The sequence below is a fragment of the Stigmatopora nigra genome, chromosome 4, assembly GCF_051989575.1.
Source record: "Stigmatopora nigra isolate UIUO_SnigA chromosome 4, RoL_Snig_1.1, whole genome shotgun sequence".
Taxonomy (NCBI): domain Eukaryota; kingdom Metazoa; phylum Chordata; class Actinopteri; order Syngnathiformes; family Syngnathidae; genus Stigmatopora; species Stigmatopora nigra.
The window spans coordinates 133,468-154,506 of NC_135511.1; the positions used below are offsets into that span (position 1 = coordinate 133,468).

General features: G+C 56.9%; 5 protein-coding genes across 5 annotated transcripts; 2 read left to right on the forward strand and 3 right to left on the reverse strand.

The window, feature by feature from the left end:
* Positions 1 to 251: 251 nt before the first annotated feature.
* On the forward strand, positions 252 to 3,699 carry LOC144195139 (UDP-glucuronosyltransferase 3A1-like). Its single transcript, XM_077714554.1, has 11 exons — positions 252 to 477; positions 627 to 819; positions 1,286 to 1,387; positions 1,507 to 1,627; positions 1,710 to 1,873; positions 1,980 to 2,144; positions 2,369 to 2,577; positions 2,653 to 2,798; positions 2,879 to 2,964; positions 3,098 to 3,317; positions 3,417 to 3,699. Exons 2-11 carry the CDS (start codon positions 738 to 740, stop codon positions 3,697 to 3,699), a joined length of 1,578 nt encoding a protein of 525 aa, XP_077570680.1. The 5' UTR covers positions 252 to 477; positions 627 to 737.
* Positions 3,700 to 5,280: 1,581 nt separating this feature from the next.
* Positions 5,281 to 6,664, forward strand: LOC144195415 (chronophin-like). Its single transcript, XM_077715032.1, has 2 exons — positions 5,281 to 6,188; positions 6,279 to 6,664. Exons 1-2 carry the CDS (start codon positions 5,528 to 5,530, stop codon positions 6,617 to 6,619), a joined length of 1,002 nt encoding a protein of 333 aa, XP_077571158.1. The 5' UTR covers positions 5,281 to 5,527; the 3' UTR covers positions 6,620 to 6,664.
* A 356-nt stretch (positions 6,665 to 7,020) lies between these two features.
* Positions 7,021 to 8,703, reverse strand: LOC144195427 (alpha-ketoglutarate dehydrogenase component 4-like). The gene is made up of 4 exons (XM_077715060.1): positions 8,241 to 8,703; positions 7,708 to 7,771; positions 7,355 to 7,560; positions 7,021 to 7,282 (listed from the first exon to the last, which is right to left on the reverse strand). Exons 1-4 carry the CDS (start codon positions 8,292 to 8,294, stop codon positions 7,265 to 7,267), a joined length of 342 nt encoding a protein of 113 aa, XP_077571186.1. The 5' UTR covers positions 8,295 to 8,703; the 3' UTR covers positions 7,021 to 7,264.
* A 237-nt stretch (positions 8,704 to 8,940) lies between these two features.
* Positions 8,941 to 12,029, reverse strand: LOC144195426 (betaine--homocysteine S-methyltransferase 1). Its single transcript, XM_077715059.1, has 8 exons — positions 11,862 to 12,029; positions 11,379 to 11,511; positions 11,165 to 11,277; positions 10,890 to 11,081; positions 10,661 to 10,808; positions 10,111 to 10,293; positions 9,550 to 9,778; positions 8,941 to 9,469 (listed from the first exon to the last, which is right to left on the reverse strand). The coding sequence occupies exons 1-8, from the start codon at positions 11,877 to 11,879 to the stop codon at positions 9,292 to 9,294; spliced, it is 1,194 nt and encodes a 397-aa protein (XP_077571185.1). The 5' UTR covers positions 11,880 to 12,029; the 3' UTR covers positions 8,941 to 9,291.
* Positions 12,030 to 13,800: 1,771 nt separating this feature from the next.
* Positions 13,801 to 17,927, reverse strand: LOC144195951 (secretory carrier-associated membrane protein 1-like). The gene is made up of 9 exons (XM_077715861.1): positions 17,586 to 17,927; positions 16,354 to 16,443; positions 16,169 to 16,282; positions 15,944 to 16,052; positions 15,732 to 15,860; positions 15,468 to 15,627; positions 15,252 to 15,353; positions 15,034 to 15,151; positions 13,801 to 14,969 (listed from the first exon to the last, which is right to left on the reverse strand). Exons 1-9 carry the CDS (start codon positions 17,640 to 17,642, stop codon positions 14,820 to 14,822), a joined length of 1,029 nt encoding a protein of 342 aa, XP_077571987.1. The 5' UTR covers positions 17,643 to 17,927; the 3' UTR covers positions 13,801 to 14,819.
* Positions 17,928 to 21,039: the final 3,112 nt, after the last annotated feature.

Here is a 21,039-nt window from a genome sequence, read left to right on the forward strand (position 1 = left end):
CCCCCCAGCCCCGCCCCGACGGGCCGGTGTTCCTAGTGATCTCTCTGACACGGAGGCGCATCCACAATGAGCGCATTCATAAGCTACATGTCAAGGCCGACTTGCCAGCGGCGACCTTCCGGAGCCCACCGCGGCGGCCGGGACGGGACGGGACGGGCCGGGGTGCCGTCCTACAAAGGCTTCCCAGACGGAGGCCCCATGTGAAAGCCGGCGGCGTGGACGACGGGAAGGAACGGCGCAGTAACGTCAATGTACCTTAAGTCAACGTCTGTCCCATCGGATGGAAGCAAAGGCTACGGGGTGGGTGGGGTGCCTGGAGACACCCCCCTCCCTTTTTTTGGACGGCCGCCCCTCCTCCCGGAGCCTCCCTTCGCTTCACACTGCAGGTCCAGTGCCGGCAGACGTGCGAGTCGGCGGCGGGCCGACTTTTCAGAAGAAGAAAAAAAGGGGAGAAGTTGACCACGCGTGAAGAGCCAGGTAGGCGGCGTCCGGAGGCGGGAAGCTTTTCCTCGGTTTTGAGCGGGAAGCCGGACCGAGCCGGCTTTCCGCTGGGCTTTTGAGGCTCTTTGGGGAAGTTTGCTTTTCTGTCTTCTGGCCCTAATTGTGCTTGGAATTTCTTTTAAAAGTGGACGCAGCGTGGCTGGCTGGCTGGCTCGCGGGCTTTCAAGACGGTTTATTTTTGAAGCGTCCGACTATTTAGGGGACTTTGGCCCGAGATCAGCCAGCGAGCGAGCGACATGGGGCCGCTGGTTTGGATGTGCTGGCTGCTGGCTCTCCCGCTGCTTCAGTCTGCCAAGATCCTGACCGTCTGCCTAATTGGTGAGTAGGGGGAGGCGGCATTGTGGCGCGGCGGCTTCATATTTGGGGGGTTGGGGGGGGCTTAACTAGCCATCGCATGAAAAGAAGGGAAATGAGTGGGACAGACGTATGGTTCGTACTGGCCGCATGCTACGTACATTTGCTGAATCAAAATGATGACACGGTTCCAAATGGCCATACGTGATAGTTTGTTGCAGGCACTGTCGCTCTTTCTTTGACTTTGGCCCGTGCATGGCACTTGGCCACCAAGCTTACCTCCTTAATTCGGCGGGGCCGTCCGTCTTTGACCCCGAGTGCGTGACGGCCGAGGTCGTCGACTTCCGTATCCTATTTCCAACGTTACGCGGGAAGTTCGGGCGCTTGTTGCCGGCGCGGCGTAGCTCCTCCTAGGTCTCCGGCGTGGATGGCGCGCGGCCGGCGACGTAGGCCACTGGACGGCAGCGGACCACGGTGTTCTTTCCCGCAGGGGGGAGCCACTACTTGCTCTTTGACGAGATCTCCTATAACTTTGACCTGCACGGCCACGAGGTGCGCATGCTGCTGCAACTGGGAAACCCTCTGGTCACAGGTACGGCCTCGCCCGCCCACCGTTCTTCTCTCTACGTCGGCCTTTTGCGCCGGAGCTTGTTCTGCAACATTGTGGCCCCGTCCCGGCCCGTCCCGGCCCGTCCCGACCCCCCCACACAGGTTTGTCGTACGGCGGGCGTAACGGCAGCTACCAGACCAGCACCTGGTCCCTGGGAGAGGATTACATCAAGCAATACAATGGCTGGTTCTTGGAGCAACAAGCCCAGTTTTTACTGGGAAGGTACCTTCTTTTGCCTTGTTTTGGGGGAAATAACCAGGGTCAGGTTAGTTATGCCCGTTTCCTCTTCTTCTCCTCCTGGCAGAGACAGCTTCAATGGCTTTTTGAACTTCATGGGCCACCTGTCGTATCAGTGCGACAAGCTCCTGGGGGACGGCGCTCAGATGGCCTTCCTGCAGGCGGAGCGATACGACTTGGCCATCCTGGACGCCTTCAATCCCTGCTCCTTCATCCTAGCGCACAAACTGGGTAGGCAGAGAGACGGAAGGCCACGCTCCCTCCCCCTTTTGACATTGACGCAGCCTTTTGACATTAACGGAGCCTTTTGACCCTTTGACCTTCCCCCCCCCCCCAGGCGTGCCCTACGTGGCCTTCTATCCCGGCCCCCTGAACGGTCCCCTGTCCTTGGACGTGCCCGGGGCCGTGTCTTGGGTGCCGGCCTTTGGCTCCCAGTTGACCGACCGCATGGACCTGTGGGGTCGCGCCAAGAATTTGCTCTACTCCCTACTGGGCACGGCGGGTGAGGAGGTCGTTTGGCCGGCACGTTAGGGTGGGTTGTTTGACTATGGCGTGTTTCATTTCCATTCAATTGGGTGGGTGGCGAGGAGGGAGGAGGGAGGAGGGAGGTTTTGGTTTTGGTTTTGGTTTTTCTGGATGGCCGCTGACAAAAGAGCAGTTGGCCGCGCGTAAAGTGTTCCCGAGCGCGACACGGCCCTCAACTACTTTCCCACGTGTGGCGCCAAGGCCAGAAAATGGTCTGGTCCCTGTTCAAGGAAGTGGCGGAGCGCCACCTGGCCTCGGGCTCCCCCCCGGGCGGCCTGGACGACTTCCACCAGAAGGCCGAGCTGTGGGCCTTCAACACGGACTTTTCTCTGGAGTTCCCGCAGCCGCTCCTGCCTTCGGCCATTTTGACGGGGGGGCTCCTCAATAAGCCCGCCCGGCCCGTGGATCAGGTGGGCGCCCCCTAGCCCTCTGCCCGTGGCAGGCACCGGCTTCTCCGGCTAAAAGCCCGACCTCTGCCGACGCAGGATCTGGAATCGTGGATTTCCGCTTTCGGAGAGTCGGGTTTCGTCGTGGTCACCCTGGGAACCATGGTCTCCTCCGTGTCGGTGGACGGGCTGCTGGCCGAGCTGGTGGACGGCTTCTCCGTCATCCCCCAAGGCGTCATCTGGAGGTATGTGGCCGTGGTGGGCGCCAACGGTAAGGACGGGTGAAGCCTTTTGTCCTTCTTTGCCTGGGCTGGCCGTCTGGCAGGTACGACCGCCAACGCTGGCCGCCTCACCTGAGCCGACCTTCCAACGTCCGCCTGGTGGATTGGCTGCCCCTCAACGACTTGCTAGGTATTGGTCCTAATGCACGTCTCTTTCCATATTACAAAAAAAAAAAAAAAAAATCAAGAAAAGACCCCCAAAGCAAGGACGGGCAAAGCCGGCGTTTTCCTCGCCGCTTATTTCCACGGCACTATCTCCGCAGGGCACCACAGGGCGCGCCTGTTTGTCACGCACGGAGGTCAGAACAGCCTCCTGCAGGCCGTGTACCACGCCGTCCCCGTGCTGGGCATCCCCCTCTTCGGAGATCAGTTTGACAACGTGGTGAGGGCCGAGGCCAAGGGCCTGGGTCTGGGCCTGGGCCCCGCCCGCATCACCGGCCAGCTGCTGGCCTCCACCGTGCGGACGCTGCTGCGGGAGGCCAGGTGTGTCGAGCCGGGGCCGGACTGGGGCCGGACTGGGGCCGGACTGGGGCCGGACCGGGGCCGGACCGGGGCCAGCCGGAATGACGCTCCCGTCCCCAGGTTCAAGTCGGCGGCCCGCTCCCTCAGCCGCATCCACCGGTCGCAGCCGGCGCCACCCGCGCTGCGCCTGGTGCGCTGGGTGGAGCACGTGCTGCGCAGCGGCGGCGGCGCTCACCTGAGGCCGGCCTGGCTGCGGCAGCCCTGGTACCAGAGGTGCCTGCTGGACCTGCTCCTCCTCTTCCTGGCGGCCGTGGGAGGCGCCGTCCTCCTGGCCGCGCTCCTCCTCCTCCGCTGCAAGCGCAAGAAGAGCGCCGGCCCGCCTCTGAGCAAGAAGACGCGCTAGAAAGAAAATGCGCCACCGTCCCTCGGCCCGCCCGACTTTTGGGAGCACTTTGGCCCGGGGCCGGCCGGCGGGCCGGGAGCGGCTGGAAGTTTTCATAGAGAGAGAGAGACGGCCAAGGGAAAGCCCATTTTTCAATAAAAAGAAAAACGTTTGCCAACGTCCCTGAGAGCTCAACGTGTCCAGGGTTATTTCAATTGGGAAATGGCCCCTTGGACGGGGCGCACATGGACGTGCATTGGCACAGGGGTTCCCGTGGGTTCCCGTGGATTCCCGTGGGTTTCCGTGGGGTCCCGTGGGGTCCCGTGGGGTCCCGCGGGGTCCCGTGGGAGTGGGTGACGCGGTCGGTTCTCTGTGGACTTTTCTCTTGGCGGGCGGCTGGCCACACCTGCGAGGCTCAACTCTGACCCCCCGCCTCATTGGCACTCCTCCTACACAATGTTCACGGTCAGCGCTCGCTGAGAGTTGGGGTGACACCATTGCCCCCCCCCCCCCCCCCCAGCTCCCCCCTCCCCTCGCTGCCCTTTCCACCCCGTACATCTGTGTCGGGGGCTAAATTAGCAAGGAAAGAATGACCAATTAGAACGGCATGTTCTCTTCCCCCCATTCAACAAAAACACCCCCCCCCCCCAATCCTTCATGCCATCTCTTCCTTTCATATTTTTTTCTGGCAGTTGCAGGTGCCAGTATGTCTTCCTCTGCCTCGCACGCAATCCCCAGTGGGCAGGGCCGAGTGGGCCGAGTGGGCCGAGTGGGCCGAGAGGGGCGAGCGCTTCGAGCATAATACGGGATAACAGCAAGTGGGTGGTGGGCGGTGGGTGGCTTCGGGGTGGGGGGCTAGATAATAATGGCAAAGGAGGGAGAAAAAAAACAAAAGATGAAACGGCATCCAAGCAGAAGAGGAATGAAAGCAAACAAATTGGACCAGAAGCAATTGGCACGAAAGGTTAAGTAAGGAAAAGCATGTGCCCCTGTCAAAGCAGCTTTTGCCACATCTGCCGCTAACCAGCCAGCCAGCCAGCCAGCCGGCCGGCCCAATAGAATTAGAGCCGCATGACACTGTGGCTGCCATTGACGGCGCCAGACGTCCAATTCTTTTCAAGCTCCATCCCCAGGCGTTGTGCTCGTCAGCCGAGGGCAGCCATTGAGTTCATCGTATAAAATTGGATTTGGATCCTCATTAGGGACGCAGGGGGTGCTGGAGCCAATCCCAGCTGTCTCCAGACAGGAATCCTGCCCGCGTAGGCCCCTATCCAATGTAGGTGTAGCCCCATCTAGTGGTCTGAATTGCTCTTGGCAAGTGACAACCAATCAAGTGCCCTTCCAGTCGCATTTTGATGTGTTCGTATATTACGAAGGCGGCAGAGGATTTTCTTCACGGGGGATCAAATTGGATTGGATTGGATAACTTTATTCATTTACAAACTTTATTTATAGTTGATGCCATATTAAGGTGGCTTTGGCTTCTGGTTCGGAACGGATGTTACAAAAGTGCAAAAAAAAACCACAAAAAAACGAGCCGTTCGAACGACTTGAACGTTGCTTGGGCACGCAGCTGTGTTCGCTGGCCGTCCCCTTCCGCGATTGGTCAGAGTGCCACTGGCCTTGGATTGGGCAGGATTTGAGCGAGTGGGCGTGGCCAGAGGCCCACTTCCTCCCTCGTCGCTGTGACTGTGTGGCGACGCTACGTCTCCCTCGCCAAGGTGCTTTCTCCTCCCGGCCGATGTGATTTGATTTTTCTTTCTTTCTTTCTTTTGCAACTTTTCCTTTTCTCGTCGGGCCTTTCGCCCTCCTCCGTCGCGACACGCCTTCCCTCCCTCCCTCGGGCGCCATGGCGGCCGCCTCGGCCGCCGCGAAGGGCTGCCGCAAGATCGGCGGCGCGCAGATCCGAGCGCTGCTGGAGGCCAAGGAGCTCTTCCTGTTCGACTGCGACGGCGTGCTGTGGCACGGCGAGAAGGCGGTGGCGGGCGCCGCTCAGGTGGTCAACTCGCTGGTCAGGCGGGGCAAAAGCGTGGCCTTCGTCACCAACAATTCGACCAGGCCGCGCGACAAGTACCTTCGGAAGTTCTCGCGCCTGGGCTTCACCGCCGTGGCACTCGAGCACATTTTCAGTTCGTCCTACTGCTCGGCCCTGTACCTACGTGACGTGGCCGACTTGGGCGCCGGCGCCGGTGCCCGGGACCAGGAGCAGAGCCAGGGCCCTGAACCTGTCCCCGGCCGGGTGTTTGTGGTCGGCGGCGACGGGCTCCGCGACGAGTTGCGCCAGGCCGGCGTCCCCTGCGTGGAGGAGGCGGACGACGAGTCGCCGGGCGCCACCATCTACGACTGCGCCCTGGCCACCGACGTCAAGGCGGTGCTGGTGGGCCACGACGACCGGCTCACCTTCCTCAAGCTGGCCAAGGCGTCCTGCTACCTCAGGGACCCGGACTGCTTGTTCCTGGCCACCGACAACGACCCCTGGCACCCGCTGTCCGGCGGAAGGATACTGCCAGGTATTGTGTTTGGGTTTTAGGCTTTGGGGTGGGAGAGATATTCCGGCCGACCTCTTTGATTGACCGGCCCTCCTCCCACGCCCGTTCCAGGTTCCGGGTCCCTGACGGCCGCCCTGGAGGTGGCCTCGGGCCGCAAGGCCACGGTGATCGGCAAGCCCGGACGCTTCATGTTCGAGTGCGTGTCGGGCCAGTTCCCCGGCGTGGAGCCCGCCCGCTGCCTGATGGTGGGCGACCGGCTGGAGAGCGACATGCTCTTCGGCTCCAACTGCGGCCTGGACACCGTGCTCACCCTCACCGGGGTGTCCGGGATGGAGGAGGCCCGTCGCTACGGCGACAGCCAGCTGCCCGCCGACCGGGGCTTGGTGCCCGACTACGTGGTGGACACCGTGGCCGACTTCTTGCCAGCCCTGGAGGAAGCCGACGGCCCCTAAATAGCCGGCCGGGAAGGGGTTTCCGGCAAGAACGTGCACGGGTCAGAGGTGGGGAGGGGGGGGGGGGGGGGGGGGCTAAACTTGATAGTGAATTGTAAATATTGTGAGGACTACACTTGGAAGAAAAACAAAAGCCCTCCAGTGTTTCACATCTTGTGACCTAAACAGTGTTTGAGTGTTTTGATGGAAACCGAGCCACATTTTAGACACAGTTGACACGTTCATTACAGAGTGAGCTTTTCTCCATTGGACAATCCGTAGGTCATTTGATTTAAGATGCACCACGCTACAATACAGTGTTAAGATATCCATGTGCATGTCGCCATCAATAAATAAGTGCATCTCTGCCACGTGTGGTAGCCTTTGCCTTTTTGCCCTGGATTTCACACAGACAACCAGAGGATGGCGGAATCCAGCTTTAATGTTTATCATGCGGCGTTACAAGAAAGGGCAGCGTGCTCGCCAGCGCCTGGCGTTGGCAAATTCCGCCGCAGAGATTTGTTGGCTCCGATGACTTCTTTTGCCACAGTCTTTCAACGGGAACTCATTTTACAAATATGTACATCGTGAGACAATTGGGATGGTTTATTGGAAAGGCCCAGATGTGTCCTCCATGTTGTCGTCGTGGTCGTCGGGGGGGATCCGTCACTCCGGCCCGCCGCGCTGAAAGCAGTCCATCGAGTCCATAATGTAGCGTAATAGCGCATAGTTTCAGTTGGCGGCCGGCCACTTTACCTGGATGTATTCCATCTCCTCCGGCACCAGCGCTCTCCGCCGGTACCTGGCGGGGACTAACCGAATCGACGCCAAGGTGTCGGGAGTTCCCGGGACGGGCGGCGGAGAGGCGCCGCTCGACGACAAGGACGTGGGCCGTGGCGCCGAACCGGGATGGTCGGCTTGGGACACGTGGACCACCGGCAAAGTCTTCAAGGCTTCTTGGGCTGCGGGGGTCGTCAAAGCAAAGGTGGGTGGGGGGGGGGGGGGGGGGGGGGTCAGAAGATGGAGGAAATGAAAGCTACGCTCGGCGAGCTCCCCTGCTCTCGCTTTTGGCTTTTTGGGCGACAGTCAAGAGACACTGGGCTACCCACCGTTTGGCTTGACCATGTCTTGCCTACTGGGAAACTTGATCATGGGTGCGTGTGGCCGCACAGCCTGAAGAGAGCAAACAAAACAACAACAAGTCCAGATCAGATGGAATGGAACATGGACTTTTCAAACAACCTGTTAACATGATTTGCTATGACAGAAAGCGCTGGCTGGCTTCGTGATCAATTCTATACAGTTGCAGATGAGAGTCAGAGCCAGATGTGGACACGGTCGACGACATGGTCGCTTTATGCCGCGATATCCCTATCGAGATCTAAACACGACTGTCACCAAGCGCAAGATGTGCTTTGGCGTGTGCCGCCGCTGTAATATTCAACGTCGGCTGGGAGACGCTAACGATTGACGTCAAAAACAAGGACGACTACAAGGGTACGTCCGGCTTTAGCTTTCCCTGCCCGGCCAAACGCTACGCGCTTTGCTTTCGGAGGCAAAGCAAGGCCATGCCGGCACACGGTGGAGCAAAATCAAGTGTAGAGGATCCCGAAAGTCATGAGTGCTTAAAAGAAAACGTTACCTGAATAACTCTGGCGGCCGGAGCTGCCATTTTGGAGCTGACTTTGCTTCCCATGACGACCTCTGCGCTTTTACTTCCGGGTTGCACAGCAGAGAAGCGCTACTTTCAACGCACCACAAGATGGCGCCGCCCGTGCCTCGAAGAAACTGCGGAAATTGCTGTCTCGACTCGTATGCTAAGCGACGGACGCTGCAGTCACGGCGTGCCCACAACGCATCGCAGAAGGACGCTCTCTTTGAAAGCACCCGGCGCAATTGGCTCAACGCCCTCGTAGCCGTCCAATCCGTAGCTTTCTCCGCGTCAACGATGCGAGGCTAGCGTTGAAAGCGAGCTAACGAGCAAGCTTGAAAACCCATCCCAATTAAAGCTTTCCATCTCTAAAGTGTCTAGAGGGGAGGGTGGGTAAATCAGAAGAAGACTAATACCAAATATGACGTCCGGACTTTTTTTTTTAAGGGGGACGTCAGCTAGGTTGGATGAAAAGGAAAAATAGCCGTCTTTTATTTTTTCAGGCAGTCAGGCAAGAATACATTTGTCACATGATAGGGATTGTCCAATCAGCTTCGCGGAAACATGCAGAGACGCTCGAGGCTGGGGAGATGCCTTGCAAAATCAGCCGACATGTCTATTAATTGCCCATGTTAGCCAGCAGGTCTTTTTGTGGTGTATCACGCACGATAAGCAAGAGTTAAGACACAGATTCACTCTGTATTGGATCTTGTTTTTATTATTGTACACCGCGCTCCTGTATGATGGAAAAGAAATGGCCATTTAAAGAGGCCACTTCCAGACTACCACCGTCACGGCGACTCCGGCTAAATTCCGTGGCACTTTACACGGCTCAATTGCGGCAGACAAGGGTGGCACTTTTAAGCCGGGTTACGGCCTCAAAATGCGGACATTTAGGTCAGGTCCGGGCAGGGGGAGGTAGAGGGGTCTGGCCAGGAAGGGCCAGTTGGTGGGGGTGGCCGGCGTCCGCTGGGAGCGTCCGCTGGGAGCGTCCGCTGGGAGCGTCCGCTGGGAGCGGCCTGCTAGGTGCGCCCGCCTTCCCTCAGTGGCTCTTTGAGCGGTCAAAGAGCTCCTTGAGTTGCTGCTTACTGGTGGCTTCTTTCTGCTGCATGAGCTCCGCGCTGCCCTTGGTCACGCCCCAGCTGGCCGGGGCCGACATGGACGGACAGAGCGGTCGCCCGGACGCCGGCTTCAGGTCCTCCCAGTACTGCCGACGGGCCCTGGACGGCCACGAGAGCGGCGTGTGTCAGTCGCTCGATGGCCGAGGCGCCCGTCCGTCCCCCGGCGTCTATAGCGTTACCTGGCTCGGACCCAGGGTTTGGTGTGCATCTCCAGGCCCGCCCCCCAGGCGCCGTGTTTCTCCGAGCCGGGGGGCAGGATCCCCCTCTCGGCCGCCAGCTCCTCCGCCACCGCCCTGATGTGGTAGGGTTCGTAGCCGCAGCAGCCGCCGATGAAGCGGATGCCCGCCTCGTAGGCATCTCTGGCGTACTTGTGCATGTCCCAGCGGGTCAGGATTCTGGGCTCCAGACCTGCCGGGACATTTTGCATGATAAAGGTGGGGGGGTTAAAGGGAAAAAGGCTAACCGGGCGAGCAAAACGGTCTCACGGGGCCACCGTGGGTGTGGCTTTCCACTTTAACCAATGAGATATCTGCAGCACCTGACTGCAATCCACCGGTTGCACTCGTAGGACACTTAGTATTGTGCAAAGCTTTCGTCTTTCGTGGTTGAAAGCCATTGTGCCCACGGTGGAATAGTTTGCCCGCCCCCGGGTTAGCGCTTGGTGGCGGAACGGACGTTTAGAAAAGGAGAGAGCCAGACGGCAATGGCAAGATTGGACATTTTGCGGCGTCCCGGCTCACCAAAGGGGAATTCGGGCAGGTCGATGAAGCCCTGGCAATTGCAGTCCGGGGTGTGGTAGGCCAGGGGCTGCACCATGTAGTGAGCCTTCAGTCCGGCCTTCTCCACGCCCGCCTTCATCTTCTTCACGGCCTCCACGCAGGTGTCCGGGTCAAAATGGCAGTTGACGCCCACGATCTGGGCACCTGTCCGGGAACACCTGGAGAGGTGAGTGCGCAAAAGCCGTCGCCGCCGTCGCCGTCGTCGCCGCTTGTCTGTCGTTTGGACGCTTCTACTATTTCTATCCTGGCCAATTGCATTTGCATTTTTTTGCTGTTGTTTTGGGAAACTCTACGCGTTTGGGAAACCCTTCCGGCCCAATAGAAATGGTATGGCTTGGCGCTTAGTGTAATCATCGTACAGAGGCAAACGCGCTAGGTCTGAGCTCCTCCCCTTTTTCGACTCGTTTGAAGGCGCGGAAGCCGAGGTAGGCAAAGGGGCGCGACGGGCGCGACGGGCGCGACGAGCGCGACAAGACGCGACAGACGCCTCGGAAAGGACGACTCCACTCACCGGCTCTGACCAGCCTGACGGCGCAGTCTCCCGGCGAGACGCCGTGCATGTCGCCTTCCGGCCCGATGCACAGGGAGGCGGCCACGGGCTTTCCCGTGGCCTTCAGCACCTCCACGGCCCACACGGCCTCCTCCACGTGCTCAAAGTACTAAGGCGGGGATAAATGTTTCAGCCTCGAGACGGCGACGACGAAGGCGACGAAGACGACGACGACGACGACGGCCTTTACCTCGGCGATCAAAAAGTCGACGTTTTTCTTGATGAAAACGTCCAACTGCTTCTTGAAGATGGCCTTGACTTCGGCCTCGCTCTTGCAGCTCAGGTAGGACGGCGTCTGGGACACGCCACCCGCCACCAGGGCGTCGCCCTCATTGGCCACCTCGCGGGCCAGGTCGCAGGCGGCCTCGTTGATCTGGGCGCCCTGCGCCACAGCCGCCACGGCGCGGTGCCTTTACGGCCTCGCAAGAAAAAAAAAAAAAGCCGGTGGCCTTTTGCCGGACTTACGGTGAAGGTCAGCTTGTTGCCCCTGTTCTCCAGCTTGTCGTCGCTGGCGTAGAAGGTGAAGGTCTGCATGACGTTGGAGCCGGCCCTCAGAAACTCCCTGTGAAGCTGCCGCACTGCAAAGGACATTGACGCGGGCGGGAGGGAGGGAGGGAGGGCCACGGTCAATATTTCCGGGAATGGCTGGTTTTGCGGACGCCACGGCCACGTCACTCACCTGCTTCGGGATGCTCGGCGGCGGCCTCCGGGGTCCAGGGTCCGGCCTTGACGTAGCCTCTCTTCTCCAGGGCGAAGACGAAGCCGCCGTCGCCGATCACCACTTCTCCGGCGTTCAGACGCTCCATGATTCCCTGCCGGCGGAGGCGGCGGCGGCGGCAGCGAGAAACACACTTTCAAAGCCTCGTCCCAAAGACCAGACAAGAAGGAGGTCAAGCAACCCTATTTCCCTGGCCGTGGCTATTGGAGCTTAAAAGTCAAGAAGTAACAAAGATGTGGGGAGACTGGCTCCCTCCCTCCCTCCCTCCCTCCCTCCTTCTCTCCCTCTCTGGGAGGCAACTTTTGATAAGGCATTTTTGCCGGCGCTTTCGGAGCCGGCGGCGGCTTGGAGAAAACGTCACATAAATGGACGGCGTCTCATTTGCGGGACCCCCCGAGCGGCGCTTTGCGTCAAAGTGACGCGTTTCCGTGGACTACTTCTTACCTTCTTAACTGGTGCCATATTCCCCGAGTGGCGTGAAGACTTGAGCGCTGAGACTTTGGCAGGTGGAAAGAGACATTGAGAGGGGCCCCCACGCCGGTTTAAATGCGCGGCGAGCAGGGGAGGGTTTGGAGCTGGCCGCGCTCTGATTGGCAAAGGCCCATGTTGCGCAACAACCTTAACCCCTCCACACCGCCACCGCCGCCGCCACCACCAGTGTTTTCGTGGTCAGCGCTTGTTTCTAGTTTAGTCTGGAATAATGAGGCGTATGGCTCTTTTAAATTGATTTGAACGCCAATGTTGTGGAGTGGACACCTTGATAAGATACGCCTGGCGTTTACACACGTCTGTGCGACATTCTTGCTCAACTTTCGGGGCCGCAACTTTGGGGAGGGGGGGGGGGTGGTTAGCGTGTTACTACGGTGAGACGTCGGTCTCGGATGCTATTGACCCTGAAAGCGGCATGATGATGATGATGAAGATTTTGTCTGAAACCCAGAGGTCAACCTTTATGACGGCTTTTATCACGGGGGCTTGAGGGGAAGGTGGGCGGGGCGGGGGGGTTGAGCACCGGTTCCAAAGGTGCCACGATAAAGTGGAAGAGGCGCGTGTTGCGACAGCTCGCTACTTGGATGTCAACAAAGGGACGGGTCCTCAAATGCCGTCAAAACACATTGTTGTGGGTGGGTGGGTGATTTTCTTTTCTCCCTTCCGTCAGCACTTTGCCCAATTTGTCCTCCTTTTTGTCTCCCGCTGGCCAAAGCCTCGGGTCATTTAAGGCCGTCTGTCGGCTTAGTCAACAAGCACGCAGTGAAAGCCAAACCAAATCAACGTGCTAAAAAGGTGCTGATTTTTGTGACTTGTAGTGCAAGAGAGGCTCGCAATGTTTTGTCCAATGCCACCTCGGGGTCAACTCTTTCACCCCCCACGAGCCTTGACGATGATTCATTTGTTTTCTCCTTTTCTCTGCCAATGTTTGCACTTTTGCTGACAACAAGCCTATTGGCCAAAGGGCCCGCAAAGAATCTCTTGTTGCGCTTGGGCCCCGTAGCCCCGCCCATTTTTAACGCCGGCGGGCCGAGCCGGGTCGACCCGGACGCCACGACTCCGACGCTCTGGCGGTAAATCATTGATTTTTGCAAGTTAAGCGATAAGGTGAGTATACGCCTTCCCCGTCCCCCGATGCATTGGTGGCTCCGAAGGGGATGTGTCGACCTTCGGCGCCGTGCGTTCCGGGTCCATCCGGTTTTCAATGAGGAGATTAGCCATGGATTCAAAGGGCAAGGGGCAAAAAAATGCCTGGGCTTGAAAGTTCACACGAGGATCTCGTCACGGGTGTTTGTGTACGTTGAAATTTGATCTCTGGCTGTTTTTTTTTTGTTTTTTTTGCAGCGTTTTCAATGCTGCTCCATTTTGTCTCAATGGAACCAAAAAGCATTTGTGATGCCAATTTGATCACATGGAGAAAAATGCGGCCCCAAATATATTTTGGTACAATTGTGGGCAGTTTGGTGAAGCGAGGCGCTATAGGTCAAAGTCCCGACGTTGTCTGATCGCTGGCTGCCACCAATTGGCCGTTGTGCCCAAATAGCGGAATAATAGCTCATTCATGACTCGCGTCATCATTTGTCCGAGCGAGCGCACATCCAAGTACATTTGGCGTCTCCGTGAATTCATATTTGTGAGAAGGCTGCTTGGCCGCTTTCTGCTTAGCGTGGAGATTGCAACTAGAACAAAAGAAGATGTCACGCTGGAGAAGTGTTGCTCAACTGCTTTCCAAGTGTTTACAAGCGCGACTCTGTGGGCCGCCGCCGCCACCGCCGCCACCGCTTGCCACCCCTCCCTCGTCTACTCCAATCAAAGCTCCAGGTGCGTCACACACTCTGGCCCCGGCCGCACGGCAAAAGGCCGCCGTTTTTCAAGGCGCCGAGGAAAAGACAAATCTCTTTCAAACCTTTATTCCGTGTTAATACCATAAATATACAAAACTCAAAAGTATTTGACATGCGACACAAGCCAGACAAGAGTGCATTTCATCTTCTTTTGACACGCAATTTCTAATGTGGGTGTCCAATCAACGTCTTGACCCAATGTGTAAGTTGGGGCTTCGTCTTCCATCACTTTCTTCAGTCGACTAACATTTGCACGCATTCCACGAGTGCGGAGCCACCGTCTCGGCATTTCCAGTAAAAGGTGGCGAGAGAGCACGTCACATACCGGGAAGGGAAAAATGGGGGGGGGGGGGAGTCCAAAAAAAACAATCCAAATGGACATTTGGGAGAATTCTCACAGCTTCTGGGGACAGACAGTAGACTAACACTCGAGGGATTCGGGGGACCAAGTCGTGGTTCATTTGATAACGCTGCCAGATAAATTAAGTCATAAATAAGAACTAAGAACGCACAAAATACTGTTAGTGTGGTTTCAGTGGTGACGGGACGAGCCCGGGCACACCGTAGCTCCGGTCTCCTGGCCCGTGCTCCGTCGCCGTGACGACAGAGTCGATCATTTGCCCGGTGGCACGCGGCGGCCGGCCAAAGTACAAGAAGCAAACGGCCCCCCCCTTCGGTTTGCGCCGGTCGTCCGGACGTCCCTCCGTCCCGAGCGGCCCGCGCAAACTATTAAAAAAAAAAAGAGCAATGAAGAAAATGGGCGTGAACTCGAGCATCCACTCCGTGGCTGAAAGCACGGTGAACCTCGCGGGGACGCCATTGCGTCCCGAGATATTCAAGTGCCCGGGGACGCCACAAAGGTAGATGGGACGCGTGGCCGCCCCCTTCCCGTCATTTTACGCATTTACGGTGATCTTGGCTTGGGGAGGAACAAAAACAAAATCAGGTTTTGCCACTGCTATCCCCGTGGAAGGGGGGAGGGAGGGAGGGTGGGGCTTAAATTCAGAAGCGGAGACATTTTTCAAAGACTTTAGCGAGTCGGCGGCCATGGGACGGGAGGCCGCTAACTCTACGGCTGAGGCTTGAAGGCGCCCCGGGCGGCGTTGGACGCGGCGCTGGCCGCCGCCGTCTGCACCGTCTTGTTGGACATGACGCCCGTGGCAAACTCCTGCTGGGCCTTCTCGAAGCTGGCCCCGGTGGTCCGGTACAGCGCGTGGACCTGCGGTAAGAAGTCGCCAGCTTTGGCTTTCCTCCTTTTAGGCGGTGGGGGAGGCGGACCTTACCTTTTTAAACATTATGAGCGAGCCCACGGACAGCGTGGTGAAGAGCGCGGCGATGAGTAACATGATGATGCCCACCGGGATGCTGGTGTTGAGGCCCATCAGGGCCGTGATCCAGCCGCTGGAGGTCAAAGCGGAGGGCGACGGCGGGTCAAGGTGTGTGTGTGTGTGTGTGTGTGTGGGAAGCCCCACCCACCCAAGGGAACCCTGGCAGAACTCACCAGGTGCCCCAGCCGGTGATACCGATGGTTTGCAGCACGTGAACTCCGAATTGGCAGATGTAGACGAAGAAGAAGACAAAGAAGCGGAAAGAACTGTCGCTCCTGCGGCGCAAAAGGGGAGAGGGCCCGTGGCGCCACACTTCCAAACCACCGCCGGAGGGCCCGTGGCGCCACACTTCCAAACCAACCCCGCGGCCCCCAAGGCGGGCGGCTCACCTGAAGGCTCCGTACAGCGGTCTGTACCAGCAGACGAAAGAGCAAGGCGTGAAGAGCAGGAACCACAACATGGCCAGGCCAAAGTCCACGCCGTGGGACGGGTCCACGCAGAACCAGGCCAAGCAGCCAAACATGTTGACAAAGAGGGTGGCGGCGTGGACTGCGCAAAAGGCCGCACGTCAGTCGCCGGACGCCGAGAGCCGCCGGCCGAGAGCCGCCGGCCGTGAGCCGCCGGCCGTGAGCCGCCGGCCGTGAGGGACTCACATATCCACAGGTTGTACATGATCTTCACCGTCTTCTGGTATTGGATTGGAATATCCACCGCGATGTCGTGGTAGAAACAGGGACCCACGGGGAACTTCTCTGGCACGGGAGGCCAGTTGTTCTTGCGGCCTGTAGACGAGGACAAAGTTTGGGCCGAGCGAGCCTCCCACGAAGGGGCCGGCCCCTTCCCGGAAGCGGTGAGGAGGACTGACCGGCTCCTCCGTGCGACTGTAGCTCTCGCTCCCTGCGGTCCAGCTCGGCCGCTTTCCTCTCCAACTCCTCCTGCCTCCTCAGCAAGTCGGCCTGGGCCCGCGTCTGGTCCTGAGCGGCTCCGACAATTGGGAAGACGTTACCCGCGGTCCGCCGCAGCGCGTGGCCGAACCGCCGGAAAAGAAAAAAAAACACACGCGCCGCCGGGATGAAACCAATCTTTTCACCTGCGTCGTCTGTTGTTGCGAATACGCCGGGGGCTCCTCGGTGGGCTTCATGATGGCGGGTTGCGTGTTCTGCGGGGGCGCCGGCGCCGACTTGGGGGCGTTCCCGGGGGCGGCCTAGACGGGAAGAAAAAAAAAACCCGGGTTGCACGCAAACTTTAACGTTAAGAGAAGAAGAAAAAGTGTACCGTTCTGGCATCAGTGAAGGGGTTATATTCTTCGAGACCACCAGGTGGAGTAGAGCGGGTCACCTGGGTCACCTGCGTCACCGAGGGATCCTGGCAGAGATGCCACATTTACATTTCATTATAACAGATGTCATTTCCGCACTTTTGCGAGATACTCTGGGCTGTAACCACTGTGTATTTTTCTTCGTTTAGACCGACGTTTTATCATTCTATACATGATAACGTGTCATACAATACATCAAGTCATACATTGATCCATAATATTGATTTTTTGTTTAAAAGGAGCAAAAAATGTCCTTAGCTCCGTAAAGGGTGAAAAAGTTGTCGTCTCTGCAAGTAGCCAAAGATTCGACTGTATGTGACGTCGGTGTCGGTGGGCTACTTGGTGGCCGTTCCTATTGGCTCACAGGAAGCTGGACGCATCTACCTCTCTATTTAAGGAATCTTGTCTACGGGCGAGCCGGCCTAGACAACAACCAAAATGGCCGCCGGCTCACGTGCCCTCGAGTGCCTATCACAAGCCAGTAGTAATGCATGGGATTCCAATGTGAAAAGTTTTCAGCCAATCAACACTCAGCATTGATTGGCAAGCGCTGACACTCTCGCCACACGTTTTCCTTTCGTTCCGGTGAGCGGTTGCCGACGAGAGGCCGCTGCGACAGGTAAGAAGGCGAACGCACAACGGGCTCATTTACGGGGACCAAAAAAATGCCATTGTACAGATTCGAGCACATCCGCTTGGGTATTTCGACCATTTTGCCCCAATGTCGACAATGCTAGTTCCAGTCCATGACTTCGAACTCGGAAAAACTCGCGCCCATGTTTCCGGAAGTGACGCTGTGACTGTCAGACTACTGGACAGCTTTCGAGCGTCCACCGAAGGCCCCGAATTGTATGAAATGGCCTCCGTCCGCCGGTTATTTCCCGGCTTCTTATGTTTCCCCGCCATGATGAGTTTGCGAGCCAACTCGGAGAGTGATCGGGCAACCCTGGTTGAAAACAAAACACCGAGAGACGTTCGCAAAACCCCTGTGTGCGTTATGCTAACACGGCTAGCTATGTTACGGCCGTCGGCTGACTGATGTCATCTAGCCGTGTCGTCCGTCGCGTTCCCATCCCACAATGAATTAAGTCCAGTAGGAAGCCGTAGCCGGCCGACCGTCCGACCGATGTTGACGCCGAGGCAGCCAAAACTACCAAGGCAGGAAGCTTGCTAGCAAAGCTACACTTACCTGAAAGGGATTGTTGAAATCCGGGTCGGCGAACGGGTTGCTGTCAAAGTCGGACATTTTCGCTGCCGGTTAGTCTTTCCGGCGAGTCAAGTGTGGCCCGATCCGCCTCACTGGTTATATTTGTTTCCCTGGCTTTTGGCTGCCGCCTGCTGCGGTTTATTTCGCCTCCCGTCCGTCCGTCCGTCCGTCCGTCGGTCCGCCCGCTAGCATAGAACAAAACGCGAAAGCGGGCGTGACGTCACGCGTTCAGCACCGCGGAGAGCGTGGCGTCATGGACGCCGCCGTGAGACTACAATAGTATTCGCGCACGTCATTTTTTTTTGTTGCTAGACTCCGGAAAAATTTGCGAGAATGAGCGTGCGTGCTATTTTGACTCGGGCTAGTATTGAAATCAGTCAGCAAGGTCACGTGACCAAATCTGGCCGTGAGCGCGCGCTAGCTGTGCGATGCAACTCCAGAAAACTTGTGCCTCCGACTTTGTTTTCAGTATTTAGAATAATAATAATAACAATACGTGATGGCGTACTGCGTATTTATTGAAATGTGTAAAAGATTGCTCTGTTGAATTTGTTTGCACCCCAGTTAGGTCCAAGTGAATGACAGTTTATTTAAGGACATCCAAATAAAAATACAATGAAATCAATTTGGAAGATGATTCATGTATTTGTTTTGTTTAAAAGAACCCATTCGCGTGAGTCTGTTTAGTTTTCATGGCGTCTTTATTCATTGAGTGTATTATTAATTGTGTGTTTTTCTTTTTCATAGTCATTCCGGACCCGTTTGTACGTTTTGTGTCGGTGCCCAGACGCGGCGGCGACTGCCCGGACGGACTGCGTGAGTACCTTTTTTTTTTTATATCTTTGAATAGTTCTCCTTCTTAGCAGAAAAGCACCCTTCAAACAAAACGAGGGCTCATTTCACAGACTCCTTTTGATTGGGAAGCGCTCAAATTGAAAGCATGCCAGAGCCTTTTTAAAGAGGTTGTCTGGCTGGCTGGCTCATCAAGGTGCTGGGTGACTCGGTCTTCAACGTGGCGTGGACACTACTTTTCACTGCTCCCCTCAAATATTGCGCCTTCTCGATGCTGCCGTGTGGTATTTTCTTTGGTAAGTGTTGTAGGTCAAACGCGACAGCCGCCTTCCTCCGTGCGATAGTAATGAGGACGTTAATGGCGCCGGCGCTAATTATGATGAGGATGATTAGCGGCGGAAGCATCTGCTGTGTCGATGATCTCCGCTGCCAATGACGATGATCGCTTTCATCATAACGACCATGATGACTCGTTTCTTGTCGTCTAAATCGGCGCCTTATCTAGCGTACGTCGTCGCCTCCTTTTCTTTTGGGGCCCGAAAGGCGCGCTTTTCGCGCTCTCCACTTGGGGGCGCTAGAGGGCCGCCCGTCAGCGCGCTCTTCTCTTTTGCCACATCCTTTTTTTCTTTTTTTCCTCTTCTTTTTTTCCCTCATTTGCCTCCAATTTATTTTCATTCAAACGAAGGGTGACCATGTGAAGAACATCAGATGAGTTGACAGCCTGTAAATGTGATTTAAACATTTAAGCACCATTTACCCAGATTAAGTTTCAATTGGAGAACAAATGCTATTAGGTGCAAATCTTACAGTAAGCCGCCAAGCACTGGGCTCGGGCCCACGCCAGACCCCATAACCCCCCCCCCCCCCTTCCCCCTTTTTGACCTGGCGGCCGGCATCGGGACCAAAGGCGCTGGGGGCCGGTGGAGTCGAGTCCATTTGCGACTTTGTCCAGTGCCGGATGGCGACTTTTAGGCCGCGTCCGTCGACGGGCTCTTTCTAAATAGGCGGGGGCCGCCGCATTCATTCCCATTGTGCCAGCCCGCTCTGGTTAATCTGGTATTAATGGACCCGATGGCGGCTTCGATGAATAATCAATGGTCAGCGGTGTGCGACCGCCGTGCCGAGACCTTGAGCGAAAGGGAAAATGTCCTGGTGGGAGGAGGGACTATGGCGTCCGCCCGCTGGCGCACACACACGTACACACCTGGAGGCCCTCCCTAATCAGCACTCTAATGCTTTAGAATCTGTCGCACGCTTTGTTTGCCGCACAATGTGAAAGATAAACAAGCGCCTGCCGCTCTGTGTACGCACTGACCATGCGTGTCTTTGGACGTGACGGCGCCCGCCCGCCCTCCTCCTTCGACTCCGATACCACCGGTGACGTGCGTGCGTGTGTGCGCGCCCCCGCGTGCGGGGAAACAGCCACTTTGGCTAATAGCTGCTACATTAGTCTCCTAACCAGCTGGTCATGGCCATTTAGAAATGTTCATTAGGTCGCCGACCAGAGTGGATAGGTGCGATAGTTGACTCTCGATCGAGCCGGGACGGGCGGCGAAGGCGGGGAAAATTTGCCGGTGGCGGTGGCGGTGACCATGGCGGTGGCGGTGGCCCTGGCGGCAAAGTCATTCACCCGCCAAGTTGACGAGCAAGTGTTAAAAGGCGCGGATGCAATTATCCCCAGATTGCCCCGAATTAGAAGCTGGCGTATAATTACATCTCATTAATGTCTATGAGTGTTATTTTAGAGTTGGGAAAGGTTGGATAAGCAGGACTTGCTATTATGGCTTATTAATGCCCCGACATCTGGCAGCGTCCTCGCCGCCAGTTAGCTGATGAGCCACTCACTCAGTCAGCCACCGAGAGTGCCGGCGAGCGAGAGTGTGAGCGAGCCCGAGAGTGCCGGCCACCGAGCCGGCCGGCCGCCCACCACGGATGCCGCATTTCCATCTTATTGCGTTCATACCAAGGCCAAATGCCACGGCCTTTCTTTCTTTGAATGCGGGGAACCGTTGCTTTTCACATTTTTTCTTTACAATAGTCGGTCATCCGCAATCTCATCCTAAAGATCAATTGTCGCATTGATTTATTTGGCGCTTGAAAAAAAATACAAAAAAAGCTGAGGCGAGAACAAATCTACGTTCGCCGGAGCTTTCTCAAAGCGGCGGCTTATATTTGTCCGTTCCCAAAAAATAGTCGGTGGGTATTTTCTTTGTGGATTAAATGTGCCACTAAAATGGCCTCCAATTTCAGCAGCCAGTCATAAATAAACCCCGCTGACTTTTGTATAGGAAGAAGATGGAATCCAAATTTGGAACACGCCATTTTTAAGGCCAAGCGTCGCCATCCCACTCGCTTAAAAGTGGCGCCTGAGTCTGTCGCCGCTCGTGAGCAGTCGCAGCACATTTCACACGAGAGGGAAAAAAGAGAGAAAAAAAAGAAAAAGCCCCATTGATTCCCCATTTCCATATTAATGAGCCGATTTGTTAAGAGACTGCAGGAGGAGGAGGAGAAAAGAGCCCGTGTCTTCCTCCCGCACGCCATTTAGAAATAAAGCTGATGCCCAGAAAAATGGAAATGAAACCTTTTACTTTCATAAATTCGAGGCGTCCGCCGCCGCTCCATTTGCATTTCCATTTGCAAACCG

Coding starts and splice junctions, on each gene's coding strand:
- LOC144195139 (XM_077714554.1), top strand. CDS start 738: ATGGGGCCGCTGGTTTGGATGTGCTGGCTGCTGGCTCTCCCGCTGCTT. Junction 2,965..3,097: donor GCCCCTCAACGACTTGCTAG/GTATTGGTCCTA, acceptor CTATCTCCGCAG/GGCACCACAGGGCGCGCCTG. Junction 3,318..3,416: donor ACGCTGCTGCGGGAGGCCAG/GTGTGTCGAGCC, acceptor TCCCGTCCCCAG/GTTCAAGTCGGCGGCCCGCT.
- LOC144195415 (XM_077715032.1), top strand. CDS start 5,528: ATGGCGGCCGCCTCGGCCGCCGCGAAGGGCTGCCGCAAGATCGGCGGC. Junction 6,189..6,278: donor CGGCGGAAGGATACTGCCAG/GTATTGTGTTTG, acceptor CGCCCGTTCCAG/GTTCCGGGTCCCTGACGGCC.
- LOC144195427 (XM_077715060.1), bottom strand. CDS start 8,294: ATGGGAAGCAAAGTCAGCTCCAAAATGGCAGCTCCGGCCGCCAGAGTT. Junction 7,772..8,240: donor CGGCCGCCAGAGTTATTCAG/GTAACGTTTTCT, acceptor TGCTCTCTTCAG/GCTGTGCGGCCACACGCACC. Junction 7,561..7,707: donor AGACATGGTCAAGCCAAACG/GTGGGTAGCCCA, acceptor CGACCCCCGCAG/CCCAAGAAGCCTTGAAGACT.
- LOC144195426 (XM_077715059.1), bottom strand. Junction 10,294..10,660: donor CGTCAGGCTGGTCAGAGCCG/GTGAGTGGAGTC, acceptor GTTCCCGGACAG/GTGCCCAGATCGTGGGCGTC. Junction 9,779..10,110: donor CCTGCCCGAATTCCCCTTTG/GTGAGCCGGGAC, acceptor ATGTCCCGGCAG/GTCTGGAGCCCAGAATCCTG.
- LOC144195951 (XM_077715861.1), bottom strand. CDS start 17,642: ATGTCCGACTTTGACAGCAACCCGTTCGCCGACCCGGATTTCAACAAT. Junction 16,444..17,585: donor ATTTCAACAATCCCTTTCAG/GTAAGTGTAGCT, acceptor CATCTCTGCCAG/GATCCCTCGGTGACGCAGGT. Junction 15,152..15,251: donor ATCACCGGCTGGGGCACCTG/GTGAGTTCTGCC, acceptor TTTGACCTCCAG/CGGCTGGATCACGGCCCTGA.